Genomic DNA, 15,145 nt, shown 5'->3' with positions numbered 1-15,145 from the left:
GGACCAGTTCTGGGCCCAAAAGGGAGCCCAAGTGTCCAGGAAACACTGCATGGAGGGACAAGGTGTGTCATCTGACATATTCGGCTACTGGGACAGACCCCACACACAAGCAACCAAGGCTGCTGTGTGCCTGAAGACTTGTGCAGGAGACAAAGTAGGGGCTGTGCTATGACTCAGACAGTCCCCATGTCTGCTAGGGTCTGGCAAACAGAATCACAAATGGTAGAAAATGGAATTCCAGGCTCATACAATGTCAGCACAGAAAAGGGCCTTCAAGATCGACCAGCCAGCGCCTCCTGGCTCCACAGATGGGGCAAGTGAGACCCAGAGAGGGCAGGAGGTTGCCTGCCATTATGGAGCAAGGGCCAGACCTCGGGCTCCTGACCAACAGTCTAGGGTCACCTGATGATCCTGGTTACAGTTCTGGGGCTGTCCCTGGTCTCAGTAGCAGGCAGAGCTAGAAGTCTCCTGTGAGGAGTGTGGGCCACAGCTCTGAGGAGCAAGGGCCACCTCAACAGGACTGCCTGGATCCCTTCTCTCCTCCCCTCCCTCCCCGCATCTGAGCTAAGACAGGGACAGGCAGATAGGAAGGCGGAAAAGCAGAGGGAAGAGCTCAGGTGCTGCTCTCAGCTCCGCCCTGCCCCCACGGAGGTGCAGGTGTCCCTCCCTGCTGCTAACTTGCAAGCCCCCCTCTTACTCCTGCCTCTGCACCCAATCCCACCTTTCCTGCTTCCTGGTCTTAGGAAAAGGCTCCCCATTTTCCATGCTGCTGCAAACACCAAAGCAAGAGCTGAGAAAATGAAAGACGTCCCCTGTTTGTCCTCAGAAAAAATGTTGTGGACCCAGAGGAGGACAGAGGCTGGGGGCAGGTGGGGAGGCAGCAGGAAGAAGGGAATTGGAAGGAGGCATTGGGCTGGAGAGAACAGCGCAGTAGCCATTTAGGAATTCCCGCCTTTCCCCTCCCCAAATATCAAGCACAGTATTGAAAAAAAATTTTTTTTGTTTTTGGCTTCTTGGCCGCTGCAGGCCACCCTCCTCCCAGGCGAGTGTGGGCAGGTGGGTGAGGCTGCACATGTAAACGTAGGCCCCGCAGCCCTGGGAGCTCGGACACACGAGGCAGCAGCAACAGTTAACAACCAATAAATAAAAGAGATCCATTGTATATGTATGTAAAAAAAAAACCTCACTTTCCCCACGAAAAGCACAATACTGTTATCACAAAAAATCACCATCATCACCATCGATTATCCTTGCCACATGGGTGGCTTTGCTGCTGAGGATGGGATGACAGATAACGCCCATCAGGCAGGCCCCCCAGACACCCCTGGGCTCCCCACGGGCTCCCCGGCTGCCAAGGGCCCAGGCGGAGGCAGAGTTCTCTGAGGTCCCCAGGCCTTCTCCCCATCGGTCAGTCTGTATCTTCTAGGACAGAAGGTAGTTTGTTATTTTTTCTTTTAAAATGTCTGTTGGAAATAAAAAACAAAAGCACGCACGCAAGAGAGCAGGAGGAACCGAGAGGCTGCCCGCCAAGCAGCCGTGTCCTTGGTTTGCAGAGGGCTGTAGCCTTTTCCGTTTTGTTTATCATTTTCTGGACAAGCAGAGGTGGCTGGCGATTGGAGTCAGTGGCTTCAGGCGGTGGGTGGGTGCAGGGCAGGGTGGGGAGAGCCGGGGCCTTGCGGTCCAAGGGCCCGGCTGTGTGTGGCTGCGGAGGGACGCTGGGGGGACACACGGGGTGGTGTCAGGGCTGAGGTGGCCTCATGGCACGGGAGGAGGCGATGGTTCCCAGGCATCTGGAAGACACAAGGAGGTGGGCAGGTTAAGAGCGGGCTGCCAGGAACAGGCGTGCAGAATTGACGGGAAGGTGAACTAGAGGGCAGGGTGGCAGTCCACGTCGCAAGTCCAAAAACCATGCACAACCTGATCCACCCATGGGATGCTTCGTATCTATCCTTAAGAAATAAAAAAGAGGGCCGGCCCGGTGGCGCACTGCTATAGTGCGCCGCTTGGGAAGTGCGGTGGTGCTCCCGCCGAGGGTTCGGATCCCACATACAGACCGGCCGCTCACTGGCTGAGCGAGGTGCGGGCGCAACACTGAGGGTTGCGATCCGTTGCCGAAAAAAAAAAAAAAAAAAAAAAAAAAAAAAAAAAAAGAAAGAAAAAAGATGTTCACCACCGTTTCAGCTGTAATAGGAAAGCAAAACAAAACAAAAACGAGATGGGAGACCAACCTAAGTGTCCAATATCAGGGGACTGGTTGAATAAATTAGGACACAGCCATGGGATAAAGTAGTTTACAACCATTAAAAACAGCGCATGGGGCCGGCCCAGTGGCGCACTGCTACAGTGCGCCGCTTGGGAGCGCGGCGGCGCTCCCATCAAGGGTTCGGATCCCACATACAGACCGGCCGCTCACTGGCTGAGCGAGGTGCGGGCGCAACACCGAGGGTTGCGATCCCATTGCCAGTCCCGGTCCAGTACGGGCGCGACACTGAGGGTTGCGATCCGTTGCCAGTCACAAAAAAAGACAAAAAGGAAAAAATAAATAAATAAATAAAATAAATAAATAAAAACAGTGCATGGAATGGCAAATAAGCTCATGAAAAGATGCTCAACACCATCAGTTATTAGGGACATGCAGATCAAAAGCACAATGGGATAGTACATCACAGCCGTTAGCATGGCTATCATCAAAAAATAAAAAAGGAAAATAGGTGTTGACAAGAGTGCAGAGACACGGGAATGCTTGTGCACAGCCGGGGGGAATGTAAAACGGCACAGCCACCATAGAAAACGGTTTAGTGGTTCCTCAAAAAGTTAAACATGGAGCTGTGATATGACCAGCAATTGCACTCCTAGGCACGGACTCAAAAGACTTGAAAAGGGGTACTCGAGAAATGCACGTCCACGCTGCTCACAGCAGCACTCTAGGGAAGGGCCAAAGGACAGAAACAGCCCACGCGTCCATCGGCCCATGCAAGGCAATGTTTCCAGCCATGACAAGGAATGAAACACGGACACATGCCAAAGGAGATGAACTTCACCAACACCGTACAAGGGGAAAGAAGCCAGACATACAGCGTCACATGTGATATGACCCCGTTTGTATGAAATGTGCAAAATAGGTCAATCCAGAGACAGAAAGCAGATGGAGGTTGCCAGAGACTGGGGGTGTGGTTGGGGGATGTGGGTGGGGGGCAGGGGTAGAAGCTGCTTAATGAATATGGAGTTTTATTTGGGGGTGATGCAAATGTTCTGGAACTAGATAGAGACGGTAATTGCACAACACTGTGAATGCAGTAAATGCCACTGAACTGTTCCCTTTAAAATGGTTAATTTTCTGTTATGTGAGTTTTACGTCAATAAATTTAAAAGAATAAAGAGCACGTGGGCATCGTCATGTCTGTTGCTGTCGGTGCCACACACAGAACTTCCCCATAACCCGCTCCACGGCCACGTTACCGGCCACGTTTCCATCCACGTCGCTGCTCCCCTCACTGGACAAGGGCAGCATCTGACCCAAGGGGGAGTGTTTTCCTGATGGGTGTGAGGTGATTTGAAACATTATCTGGGCCAATCAGGTTCCTCTCTTAGAAATTAGAACTAAGGAAATTGTTAGGAGGTATTGGGGTGGCAGCCCTGGAGGAAGCGGGGAGGCCCCGTAGGACGAGGCTTGGTGTGGCCATTGCAGTCCAGAGACAAAGGGGGGAGCAGAGAAGCTCATGGGAGAGAGAGAACAGAGCAGCTGCCCAGAGGGAGGCCAGCGCGCCCCAGGGGAGAAAGCGTGTCCTCTCAGAAAGTGACCCGCCACCCTTGTAGTTCCCCATGCCTGCCCTGGGAGGCCGGCTGCATGCCGTCATGTTCTTCACCTGTGGCAGTGAACCTTTGTGGTCTGCCCTGCTCTACTTGTGACAGCTTAAGGTGGGGGGGAGGGTCTCTGTCCCCCGTACTTTCAAGAGCATTGACCGACATGACTGAAAGCTCATGCGAAAGAATGTTCAACACAGGATTGTATCTGCTGGTTAAAAACTGCAAACACGAAGCTCATCAAATGCATTTAAATGCACCAATTCATAATGACTATTTTTAACTTTATTGGTCACCCCTAGAGGTTGTTAGAAAACCAACTCATTTTGAAAACAGATAAAGAAAGAGAAAGAGTCAAGCATCTATCCTGCCCTTCCTATTAAAAACCAGACCTCGGGGTCACTGAAGAGTTAATGAGGGGAAGTTTCCTTTGTCCAATTAACCCAGCTAACAAATGAAAGAAGAAAGGTAGCATCGGAACATCACCATTTTGCATGTCTGATGAATCAATGAATCTACACAACATCAGCAAAGGCTGCTAACAGCTCCGGAGGCCGCACAACGCTGCTTGTGAGCTGTTCTCTCCAGAAACAGATGGAACCAAATCCCAAACAAGCCTGTAGACCCACCTGCCCATTTTCAGGAAGAGCTAGGAACAGAGGGGCATGTTAAAAACACCTCAGGAAGAGGGAAACTGCCCGACGGTGCAAACTCCCCGACGGCGGGAAAACTCTGCAGAGTGTGTTTATCAACAGTGCGTGCACCAACAAGTAGCAAGGAAAAAAAGGAAAGGGGAAATCTGACAGACTTAAATAAATGTAAGAAACCTATCAGCTAATGCAGCAGGCAAACTTTATTCAGATTCCAATTTCAGTAAACAAAGTGGAAAAAATGGTGAGATAACAGAAAACTGGAAGTGCAAGTGGAGATTGGAAAGTATTAAGGAATTATTGATTTTTTCAGTTTTAAGGATTTTTAAAAAAAGAATCTTTATCTTCTAGAAATGCATTTTGAGATATTTATGTTTTAACAATGTTTTGAATTTGCTTCAAAATAACCCAATGTGGGGGTGGCAGGGACAGGGTGCATATAGATGGTACAAGATGGGCTGGTGGACTTGTGAGCGGAAGCCGGCTGATGCGTACGTAGAATCACACTACTCTCTCTACACTCGTGTGTGAATGTTTCCATAAGAAATTTTTTTTTTCCTTTTTTTTGTCTTTTTTCGTGACCGGCAATGGGATCGCAACCCTCGGTGTCACGCCCGCACCGCGCTCAACCAGTGAGTGGACCGGTCTCTATATGGGATCCGAACCCTCAGCGGAAGCGCCGCCGCACTCCCAAGCGCCGCACTCTACCAAGTGTGCCACCGGGCCGGCCCCATAAGAAATATTTTTAAATCCCTTCCCAAAATTTCCAACAACTTAGGTGTCCAACACCAAAGGACCGGTTCAATTATGGCCCAGCCATATCGTGAAATACTATGCAGCTATTAAAAATGATGGTCTCAAATAGCATTTAATGATGTAGAAAATAAGCAAAATCTCAGCTCCTGAAGAGGTCAATGAATTACATTACGGTAATTTATTTAAGGACTATGATACATCAGGAATCTGAAGAGGCACATAAATCACACAAATGATAGAACACGACTTGGATGTAATTACTGTGGAGTAGGCTCCAGGAAAAGCCTCAGAGAAGGAGGAAGGTAAGAGCCATGGAAAGGTGGATTATGTCAAGTGCGGGCCCTTGTTACTCTGAAAAGCTCGTCCTGGAAATAATACGACATGGTGATTTGCAAAAGGAGACTGAAAAATTAGACAACAGATCAGTGTTCACGGTGGGACCCAGAGCTGCATATTGAGCATTTCTTTTAAATTTTTGTATATCAAGGATTTCTAAGATAGAAATAAGGGTGACAGTCCCTTGACACATAGGTTTTAATTATATATCCCTATGTGACCTAGTTACCGAGTACTGTATTAAGTTTTGTAAGTGTTCAATTTGCTTTAAATCATTGTGGACACTAAAATGTTCACTGTGCTATCTGGCTTGTATGTGAGGGTATTTTTAAATAAACTTTTTAATGGAGCTTTTCTTTTTAAACATATTTTCTAATGTCTCTTTGATGAAAAAGGATTTCTTGCATAAAATAATAGTCATAATAGAAGCTTCAAAATGACGTAGCCCTCTGAAACAAAAAATCAGCAAAGCAAATCCGATGATACGTAAAAAGGGTGACACACCACAGCTAAGGTGAGTTTATTCTAAGAATGCGAGGTGGCTTAACATTCAAAAATCAATCTGTCAGGGCTGGCCAGTTAGCCCAGTTGGTTAGAGCACAGTATTATAACACCAAGTTCAAGGGTTTGAATTCCTGAACTGGCCAGCTGCCAAAAAACAATTGTCCTTGCTGCTTCCGGGGCCAGCATCTAGAGGTACTCAGAATGGTCCAGCATCTGAAATACGATCATAGGCGTTCCTACTAAATAGCCTCTAACAAAACTAGGCTGTCCTGAACCCCGGTGACAGAATTATCTTTTTTTTTACCAAGAAGCTTGGGAAAGCACCAAATTCTGCATGTGGCATGCATCCAGCAGACTTCAAGGGGTTCATGCTGTGAGACCTGAAGTTCTTCTGAGGTTGTACAAAATGAAAAAACACGCCAGCAGGGCCTACGGTGGTTCTGCGTGTGCTAAATATGTCCGTGACAGCATTAACCATGCTTTCCTTACTGAGGAGCAGAAAATCATTACGAAAATATCAAAGGCATGAGCACAGAGTCAAAAAGTTAAATTAAATAACGAAGCTTCTTTGAATAATAAAACAATCAAAAGGAAAAAAATCAATCTGTGTAATCATATTAACTATAAGAAAGGAGAAAAGGTTATATAAGCATCCTGATAAATGCAGAAAAAGCACTTGATAGACAAGTAACTCAGCAAACTATAAAAGAAAGAAACTTCCTAAATCTCTCTGTCTACAAAAGTCTATCTACAAAAAAACAGAAGCAAACATCATAGCTAATGGTAAATTCTTCTCCCCAGATCAAGAGGGAAACGAGGTGGGCCCATCACTAGTCCTATCCAGCAGTGCACTGGCAGGCCCATCCAGGACACTGAGGCAGGAAAAAGAAACAAAAGGCAGAAGGGTAGGCGAGGAAGAAATAAAATGTGGACAATCCAAAAGAATCTAAAGCAAACTCTCAGAATTAATAACTGGATTTAGCAGGGTCTTGGATATACGGTCAAAAACCAGAAACCAAATTTCTATAAACCAGAAACAAACAGAAAAAACAATTTAGAAATTACTATTTTAATGCCATCGAAAACATCAAATATCTAGGAATAAATCACCAAAAGATGTGAAAGACCTTTTAGCTGAAAACACTAAAATATTATAGAGAAAAAATTTTAAAAACCTAAGTAAATAGAGGGATATACTATTTTCGTGGATTGGAAGACTCAAAATTATAAAGATGCCAATTTTCCCCACATTGATCTGTAGATTCAATCAAAATCTCAGTTCATGTGTGTAGGCAAGTGGATTCTAAAATTCATACAAAAATGCAAATAGCCAAAAGTAGTTGAGGTATTCTTAAAAAATGATGGGATATCACTTTCAAGAATAGGTTATAAAAAGACTGTGGCTTTCGTCTTGGGCTCTTTCTCCCACCCTCTTGGAAAGGTCACCCTGAGCAAAGCCAGCAGCCTTGTGAGGCAGCCCCGTGCAGATGTCCACAGGGTGCATGATCGAGGCTGCTAAACCACAAGGGCACTGGCTAGCTGTTCACCTCCAGCCAAGCCTTCAGATGAGACCACAGCCCTGGCCAACAGCTGATCACTATCCCAGTTTGCCTGGGACTGAAGGGTTTCCTAGGACATGGGACTTTCACTGCTAACTCCGGGATAGACCTGGGATGGTTGGTCACCCTACTGACAGCTGGACTGCATAGTCATGAGATGTTGAGCCAGAAACCCCCAGCTTAGCTGTGCCCAAATTTCTGCTGCCTGTTCTTTTAAGCTGCTGTTTTGTGGTAACATAGTAGGTAGCAAAGGATAATACAGCACTTTGCAGAAGAGGATATTAAGACGGATGATACACATATTATGTGCTCAACTTCACTGCTCATCAGAGAACCGCAAATTAAAATTACAACAAGCTATCACCACACTCCAACTAAAAAGGCTAAAGTTAAAAAGACAGTAAATATGCAATGCCGGCCAGGACGTGGAGCAAGGAGAATTCTCACACACTGCTAGTGGGAGTATTCAATGGCACAACCACTTTGGAAAACTGTTTGGCGGCACCTACTAAAGCAAAATGTACACACGTCCCATGTCCTAGCAATTGTGCTCTTAGATATCTGCCCACGGAATGTGCACATCTGTTCACCAAAAGACACGCACGAGAATGTTATAGTTGGACAGGACCCTGGGGGCCCTTCACTCCCCCCACCAAGTCAACAAGGAGGTCACAGCAGAGAAGAGGCAGAAGAAGAGGCGAGGGAGGATGAGAAAGAGAAAGGAAGACAGTTCCCCACCACCCCTGAGGCCTCTGCTGGGACACGCTATCACCCCACACTGACCACAGACCCAACTGGAGAAAAAGAGAACCCACATCGGAGCTGTTGATCAAGACAGCTGGGAGCTTAGGTCAGAGAGGGGACGAAGAATTCCTGCTCCCCAGACCCCTGGCCCTGGCTGAGAACTGTGATTTCCAACATGTCTTCAGCCCACGGAAAGTTGTATTCAAGCAAACTCACAAGGATGAAAGCAGAGGGGCTCTGGCCCTGCTTCCTAGGCCTCCCGTCCCAGCCTGGAAACCTGGGTACTTACCTGCCGATCCCAGGTGTCCTGGGGCTGAGTCCTCACCCCGGCCCCCACCCAGGCCCCGAGTCCCCAACACTCACCCAGCTCTGGGCCCTGGACTATACCAGCCCATCATAGAGGGACAGTGCCTGCACGATGGAGGGATCCGCCTTGGACCCTTCCTGAAACTCCTGCAGCGTCAGCTTCCCGTCGGCATTCTGCAAGCAAAGAGAAGAGCCACAGGTGGAGGGACCCACCAGCAGCCTCCCAAGATGGGGGCCTCTGATCAGGAGGGAGGCTATGTGGCTCAGCAGGTGAGCGGGGCCAGCACAACGCAGACCCAGGCACTCACCAGCTGGGTGACCTCGAGCCCATGGCCTACCTCTCTGGGCCTCAGTTTCCTCGTCTGGGGACTGGGGGTAATTGCTGGCTTCCTCAGGGCACTCGGCAAACTGGAAGTGGCCCGTAGCTCCATACGCATCATAATCACCACTATGAATTCCTATAATGGTGCTTAATCCAAAAGGGCTAAGCACCCCATGCATTTCTCTGGGGTCACTCTTGGGAGGGGATTTAAACCTTCTCTGAAACAGCCCACACTGGACTCCAGGAGGGGGCCAGGCAGAGCTCCACAAAGGCATAGAGGGCTGTGGGGGGGTCACTTGGGGAGGGTATGGTTTGGGCCAGAATCCCTCCCCCTGAAGCATCTCTCTAGGAAACCTGTGAGAACCCAAGAAAAAGGCCTCGGAGACCACCTTGTCCACCCTGTGCACCCAGAAAGGACAGGTGGGGACAAAGGTTCTGACAGGCACAGCATGGCCGTTCTCGTGGGTGGCTCGCCGTGCATCTGGCACGTGCTAAGCACAGCCCAGCTTGATCTCATGGAACCCTCGCAGCCACCCTGAGAAGAGGGTGCTGCTCCTGTCCCCATTTACCAGTGAGGAAACTGAGGCTCAGTCACCTATCCAGGGTCCCACGGCTGGTAATCGGGCAAGTCAGATTTACACCCCAGTCAGTTGGACTCCAGGGTGTGCACTGTTTCCCAAAATAAGGGAGGTATGAATGGGGAAATTTAAGGAATGCATGGTCTTGGCATTAAATAACATCAAATCACACCATGAGAAAGTTATTATTTCTCACTCCACACTCCGTGGATAAACCTTTTGATTATTACCAAAAGACCAGCTCAGTCTGACGCTAGTGCGTCTTTAACACCCCTATAAAATGTGCTAATCTAGCTTTTTTAATTAAGAAAATACAAGCCTTAGGCTCAAGGTTTTTAGGACAAGCAAATGTATCCAGCCAGAATGTCCTAAGAAGCCCTACGTCACAGTAATTCGTATATTTTTATTGAAGTCAAGCTAGACTGGGTTTCCTTACCATCATGATTTCAAATTTCCATTTAAAATAAAGTTATCTTAGTTTAAAACAAAAAAAAAAAGGTTTGACTTAAAGAAGGGTTTCTTAACCTGGGGTCTCTAGACAGAATTTAGCAGGTCTGTGCACTCACATGGGGAAAAATTCAGTCTTTCTTTTCACTAACCTCTAACTGAACAGTAGCGTCTCCTTCAATGATGAATCTAGGTAATGACCCCCAACAGAACCAGCAGTGCCTGTGACTTTGTCAACAACGGGGATCACAGGTATTTTCATAGCACATCACGGTTGCTGCAGATAGGGCAGGTTTGAAATTACGGGGTCCTTAGACCCACCACTGCATCTTATCATTTAATGTGTTAATAAAGAAGCTCGTATAATACTATATCACGGATTCTTTCTTAAAAAATACTTTGATAGCTGTATTCCAAATAACCGGCTTCCTTTTTGATCCTGTGGATTTTATTTCATGCACTTAAAGCCATTATTCTGAGAAGTCCCTCAGCTTCTCCAGAATGCTAAAGGGGCTATGGCAGAAAAAAATAAAAAAGGTAAAAGACCTTCACTGATTGAAGAAAACATGTGGGGCAAACTTCCTTAGAACTCTGGACGTTTGGTGGGAATGGCTGCCCACGGCGGACATGGCCCCGGGCCGTACTACCTGCCCCGCAGCCAGTCTCCTAGGCGGTCAGGGCAAAGCCAGGCTCAGGTGTCTCCAGCTCCTGCCCACCGGGGTCCAGGCCTGCCCCCCATCTTCTCTCCCTGGTCAAGGCCCAGCCTCACCTTGTCCATCATGGCAAAGATCCGATCCACCCTCTTCTCGGGGGTGTTCTCCTCCTCGGGGAGCTCCACAGTGTTCCCCTGCCAGGGACAGACAGGCGGGGCTGGGTCCTGGTGCTCTGGGCTCTGGGCTCGAGGCCAGACATGTGCCCCCCAGACCTAGGCTGGTTCCAGATGAGGCCCGCCTCTCCCGCCCACTCCCCTTCTCTGCCGTTCTGCCCTGGAACATCTCGCCCACCCCAGCCCCACCATCTGCCCAGCCGCTGCCAGCCTCCCCAGGTACAGATGCACAGAGGGACCCTAGGCAGGAGAGTGGCCAGGCCCAGCCTTTAACTTCAACGCCCCTCCGGCCACCCCCACCCCACAGGACCAGCCTCTCACCACCATCTGGTAGATGGCATCCACGATATCCAGCATTTCGTTCCTGGTGATGTAGCCGTCGTTGTCCAAGTCATAGAGCTTGAAGGCCCCTGTGATCAACCAGCCAGGGCTGAGTCACCCCTGCCCAGGGAAGGGGGGCTCTCCAACTCCCCCTCCCCTCTGCACCTCAACACAAAGTCAGGGATCGAGCGGCCCCATTACTCATCAGGTTAACCGATATTTACATCAGGATAGAGGGGGACGGTCACACACACACCATTGCAACTAGGGCTAAAAAATAAATAAATAAAAATAGAGGGTGGGGGGCACTGGGTCTGCCAGGGCTGAGGCCTCAGTGGCTGGAGTTGAGTGAGTGGGGGGAGCACGGTACCCAGATGAGGAGCCCCCCACCTCCCTCTGCTCTGGCCGCAGCCCCCTCAGTCCACTCCCTCCCACAATTATGATGTACCCTGCTATGGCCAACATTAGAAAACAAAATAATACATCAGGAGGGAGAACTTTTGCATAAATATAATTATCTTTTATTCCTAAAAGCAGAAAAAGAAACTGCAGGGTTTTCTCACTGCTGATGGAATAAAGCGTAAAAGTCTTAGCAAGCAGTGAGTTTTTCACATTCTTCCCCTCAGATTGCTTTTCCAGCGCCCTGCGTTGCAGCTGAGCCGCCCGGGGCCTGCGCACCCCTGCTCTGCAGCGCCCTCCCGGCCTCCCCTGCCTGGGACCCCTTCCCTCCGTCTGCCACTGGCTGTCCCCCAGCAGCCCAGCTCCCGACTCTAACAAGAGTTCCTCTCCTGCCGGCCCCCACCTCCCTCTCTCTTCCTCGGCTGCAGTGTTACAGGATTTTTCCAATTGTGCCACCGCCGTTCTAGACTGACAGCCCTGAGAGCCCCCAGTGGATTCCCAGCCTCCCGCTTGGTATCACCATGTGACAGTGTCAGCCAGGATTGGTTGAATGAATGAGTGAGTCAGTGAATGAGTGGCCACTGAAAGGTGGGTCCAGCACTGGAACCAGGTCCTTTGAGTCCACCCTGCAGCACCCACTGCCCAGGCCTATACCTGCTGAAATGCCACCGAGGCACCTGCCAGCCACCTGCCCCCCAGCCCTCCCCATCCCCCCTGCCTAAAGACACCTCATTCCTCTTGCACAACTTGCACAAGGCTTCCAGGAAGCCTCCTGTGACCCAGAAGGGCAGGGTGTGTGCGCCAGTCTCGTAGCCCTGGACAGATGGCCTGCCCAGTTATTCAGCCATATGAGGCCCACCTGCCTGGGGTCCGCTGCCCTACCTCTATGGAGCAGGGATGCCACCAGCGGTTATTGCCATGGGTATCTGGCACCCCTGCCTGGCGAGGGCTGAGGCTGCCTCCCTCTGACCTGGGACCACCCAGCTGCTGCCCGACAGGGCTGGGGGCAGGACTCACACCGCAGCTTCTCATCCAGGGTTCCCCGCGAGGTCACCGACAGCGCCTGGATGAACTCGGAGAATTCGATCCGTCCGTCCTGATGGGAGAAACAGGGGTGGCCTCGGTCAGCTCCAGGCACCTGGTCAGGCCAGACCTTGGAGGGTGATGACAGGCAGCAGCAGGCACCGACACCCATGGCCACTGGACACCCAAGTGGAGAGGGCAGGAGCCGACCAAAATGAGCAGACCAGAGAGGAAGAGGGAAGGGGGAGGGGAGGAAAGGGAGACAGAGGCTGGGGAAGGGGGTGGGATAGGGTTAGAAATGGGACAGGTTGGGCAGGAGGGACAGGAAAAAGGGGCGAAGCTGCAAGGAGAGGCTGACTCCACTTCTAACGGGAGAAAGAACCAGAAGCACCAACACACACACCCTCTCTCGGCAAGAGCAGCCCGGAAGCCCCTCAGCCTAAAACCACAGGCTCAGGGGCTTTTAAAGAGGAGAAGGCTCTGCAGATTGTTTAATCCTACCTGTTTGTTTTGCAAAGGAGGAAAGTGAGGCCCTGAGAGAGTAGAGCCCTTCCCAGGCCCAGGGAGTGCGACTCCCAGCCTGGGGGCACCTGGGGAGAAAGTTGGGGCATGACAAAATGGAGCCACTTGAGCACCTAACAGCAGGGAGTGCTGTGCAGCTGGGAAATGCCAATGTGGGGCAAAGTCTGGAAGGCTGTGACACCCCAACAGTGGGTACACCAACGGTCAGTGTGGCCATCGCCAGGAGGGGACACATGCTGCAGCTCAGATAAGTCTTGAAAACATAATGCTCAGTGAAAGAAGCCGGGCACAAATGATCCCATACCATGTAATCCCCAGAGCCTCAGTTTCCTCATCTGCAAATTGGGGTATTAGAAGTACCTATCCCACAAGTGGTTGTAAGGCCTCACGAAAAATAATCTGTGTGAAGGGCTTATCATATAGCATTTAGTAAATGTCAGTTATGATTATTAATACTATTATTATCCCTGGAGGCATTTGCCTTTTGTGCTTACAGGAGAAAAATCAGGGTATGCATGTGCATCAGGGTGTATAGGTGTGCATGTGTGGTCATGTGTCTCTGTGTGCATTGTGTGAGCATGCATGTGTGTTCATGCATGTGTGCATCTGTATGTGTGCATGCATGCGTGCACAGTACATGTGTGTATGTGTGCATGATCTGTGTGCATGCATGTGTGTGCATGTGTATGTGCATGTGACCGAATATGTTTGGTTGTGCAGGGTGTGCATGCATTTGTGTGCATCTGCATTTGTGTGTGGTGGTGTGTGTCTGTGCATGTGTGCATGTGTATGCACTTGTGTGCATCTGTGTATGTGTGCATGTGAGTGTGGACACGTACGTGTGTTCCTTCTCCAAAAGGGAATGGCAGCAGGAAAGAGTGGGTGTGCAGACGCTGCAGGTGCCCGGAGGAGCTGAGCAGCTGCCGCAGGAGGGAAGAGACTCCAGGCTGGCACAGGTCCCATCAATCCCCAGCTCACCTTGTTTTCGTCAAAGACGTTGAAAACAAATGTGGCAAACTTGGTGGGGTCTCCAAATGGGAAGAACTGCTTGTAGATCTTCTGGAAGCCTGCTGCATCCAACTGCCCGCTAGGGCAGTCCTTGATGAAGCCTTTGTACCTGGAAGTAGAAGACCAGACAAGAGAGAGTAAAAGAGATGCCAACACCACCCAACCACCAGGAGCTCCTGCCCAGGCCCCAGGGGAGCCGTGCATCCCTGTTGAAAGAGATGGTGCCACATGGGGTCATGGGCAGACTGGACTTTCTAGGCATGGGCTCAATCCCATCCTGCCTCTCACTAGCTGAGTGAGCTTGGACAAGTGACTTCACCTCTCTGAGCCTCGTGTGCACAGCAGGTATAAAAGCTGACCTGATGCTGCACACAGAGCACTTGGCCACACAGACCCGTGCTCCACACAGGGAGGCTGAAACAAGAGTCATACGAATAACCTCTCCGAAGATGCGCTCCTGCACGAGCGCCTCCCACCTTCTCCATTGAGCCCCTCCCGGCACCAGGCACCAGAGCTGGGCTGGCTGGTGGTGCTGGTGGGCAGAGCTACCATATGGATCCAGCAGCTGGCTCCTCCCACATGCCTGCACCCCCCCCCCATATGCACACGCACCCCTCCCCCAGCCTCTGTTCCCACGGCACTGGGAAAACAGACACTGGACCAGCACAGGGAGCTCAGAGGGGACCCTGGTCTGCTCCAACTGGACTTGTCCACCCTGTAGTCACAGTGCCCAGCATAGGACCCTCCAGATAACAGGGTAGCTGATTGTTGCGTAGCTTTGTGGTCCAAACCCCCATCCAAATCTCTGCTGTTCACTAGCTGTGCAACCTCAGGCAAATGCCCTCACCTCTCTGGGATTCAATTTCCTCAAAGGTGCAAGTAACTGCAGGGCTGGACATAAAAAATAATCAATAGTATGATCTTCAGCATTGTGAACTTAAATATGCATTGTTTTAAACCAATTCACGAACTGTCCCCTGTGTGTAGCTTAGCTGCCCCCTCCCCCAAGTGGGACATCCGCTCCCCTGAGAACAAGTCCT

The 15,145-nt window shown here is 50.2% G+C and overlaps 1 protein-coding gene across 1 annotated transcript; it reads right to left on the bottom strand.

Moving 5' to 3' along the window:
* Positions 1–982: 982 nt before the first annotated feature.
* NCS1 (neuronal calcium sensor 1) lies at positions 983–14,332 on the bottom strand. Its single transcript, XM_008578881.1, has 6 exons — positions 14,076–14,332; positions 12,570–12,648; positions 11,154–11,242; positions 10,776–10,853; positions 8,717–8,833; positions 983–1,790 (listed from the first exon to the last, which is right to left on the bottom strand). Exons 1-5 carry the CDS (start codon positions 14,307–14,309, stop codon positions 8,735–8,737), a joined length of 579 nt encoding a protein of 192 aa, XP_008577103.1. The 5' UTR covers positions 14,310–14,332; the 3' UTR covers positions 983–1,790; positions 8,717–8,734.
* Between the last annotated feature and the right edge of the window lie 813 nt (positions 14,333–15,145).

The sequence above is a fragment of the Galeopterus variegatus genome, unplaced genomic scaffold, assembly GCF_000696425.1.
Source record: "Galeopterus variegatus unplaced genomic scaffold, G_variegatus-3.0.2 Scaffold1777, whole genome shotgun sequence".
Taxonomy (NCBI): Eukaryota; Metazoa; Chordata; class Mammalia; order Dermoptera; family Cynocephalidae; genus Galeopterus; species Galeopterus variegatus.
The sequence above is the reverse complement of the archived record's forward strand: the minus strand, read 5'-3'. Positions and strand labels throughout refer to the sequence as shown.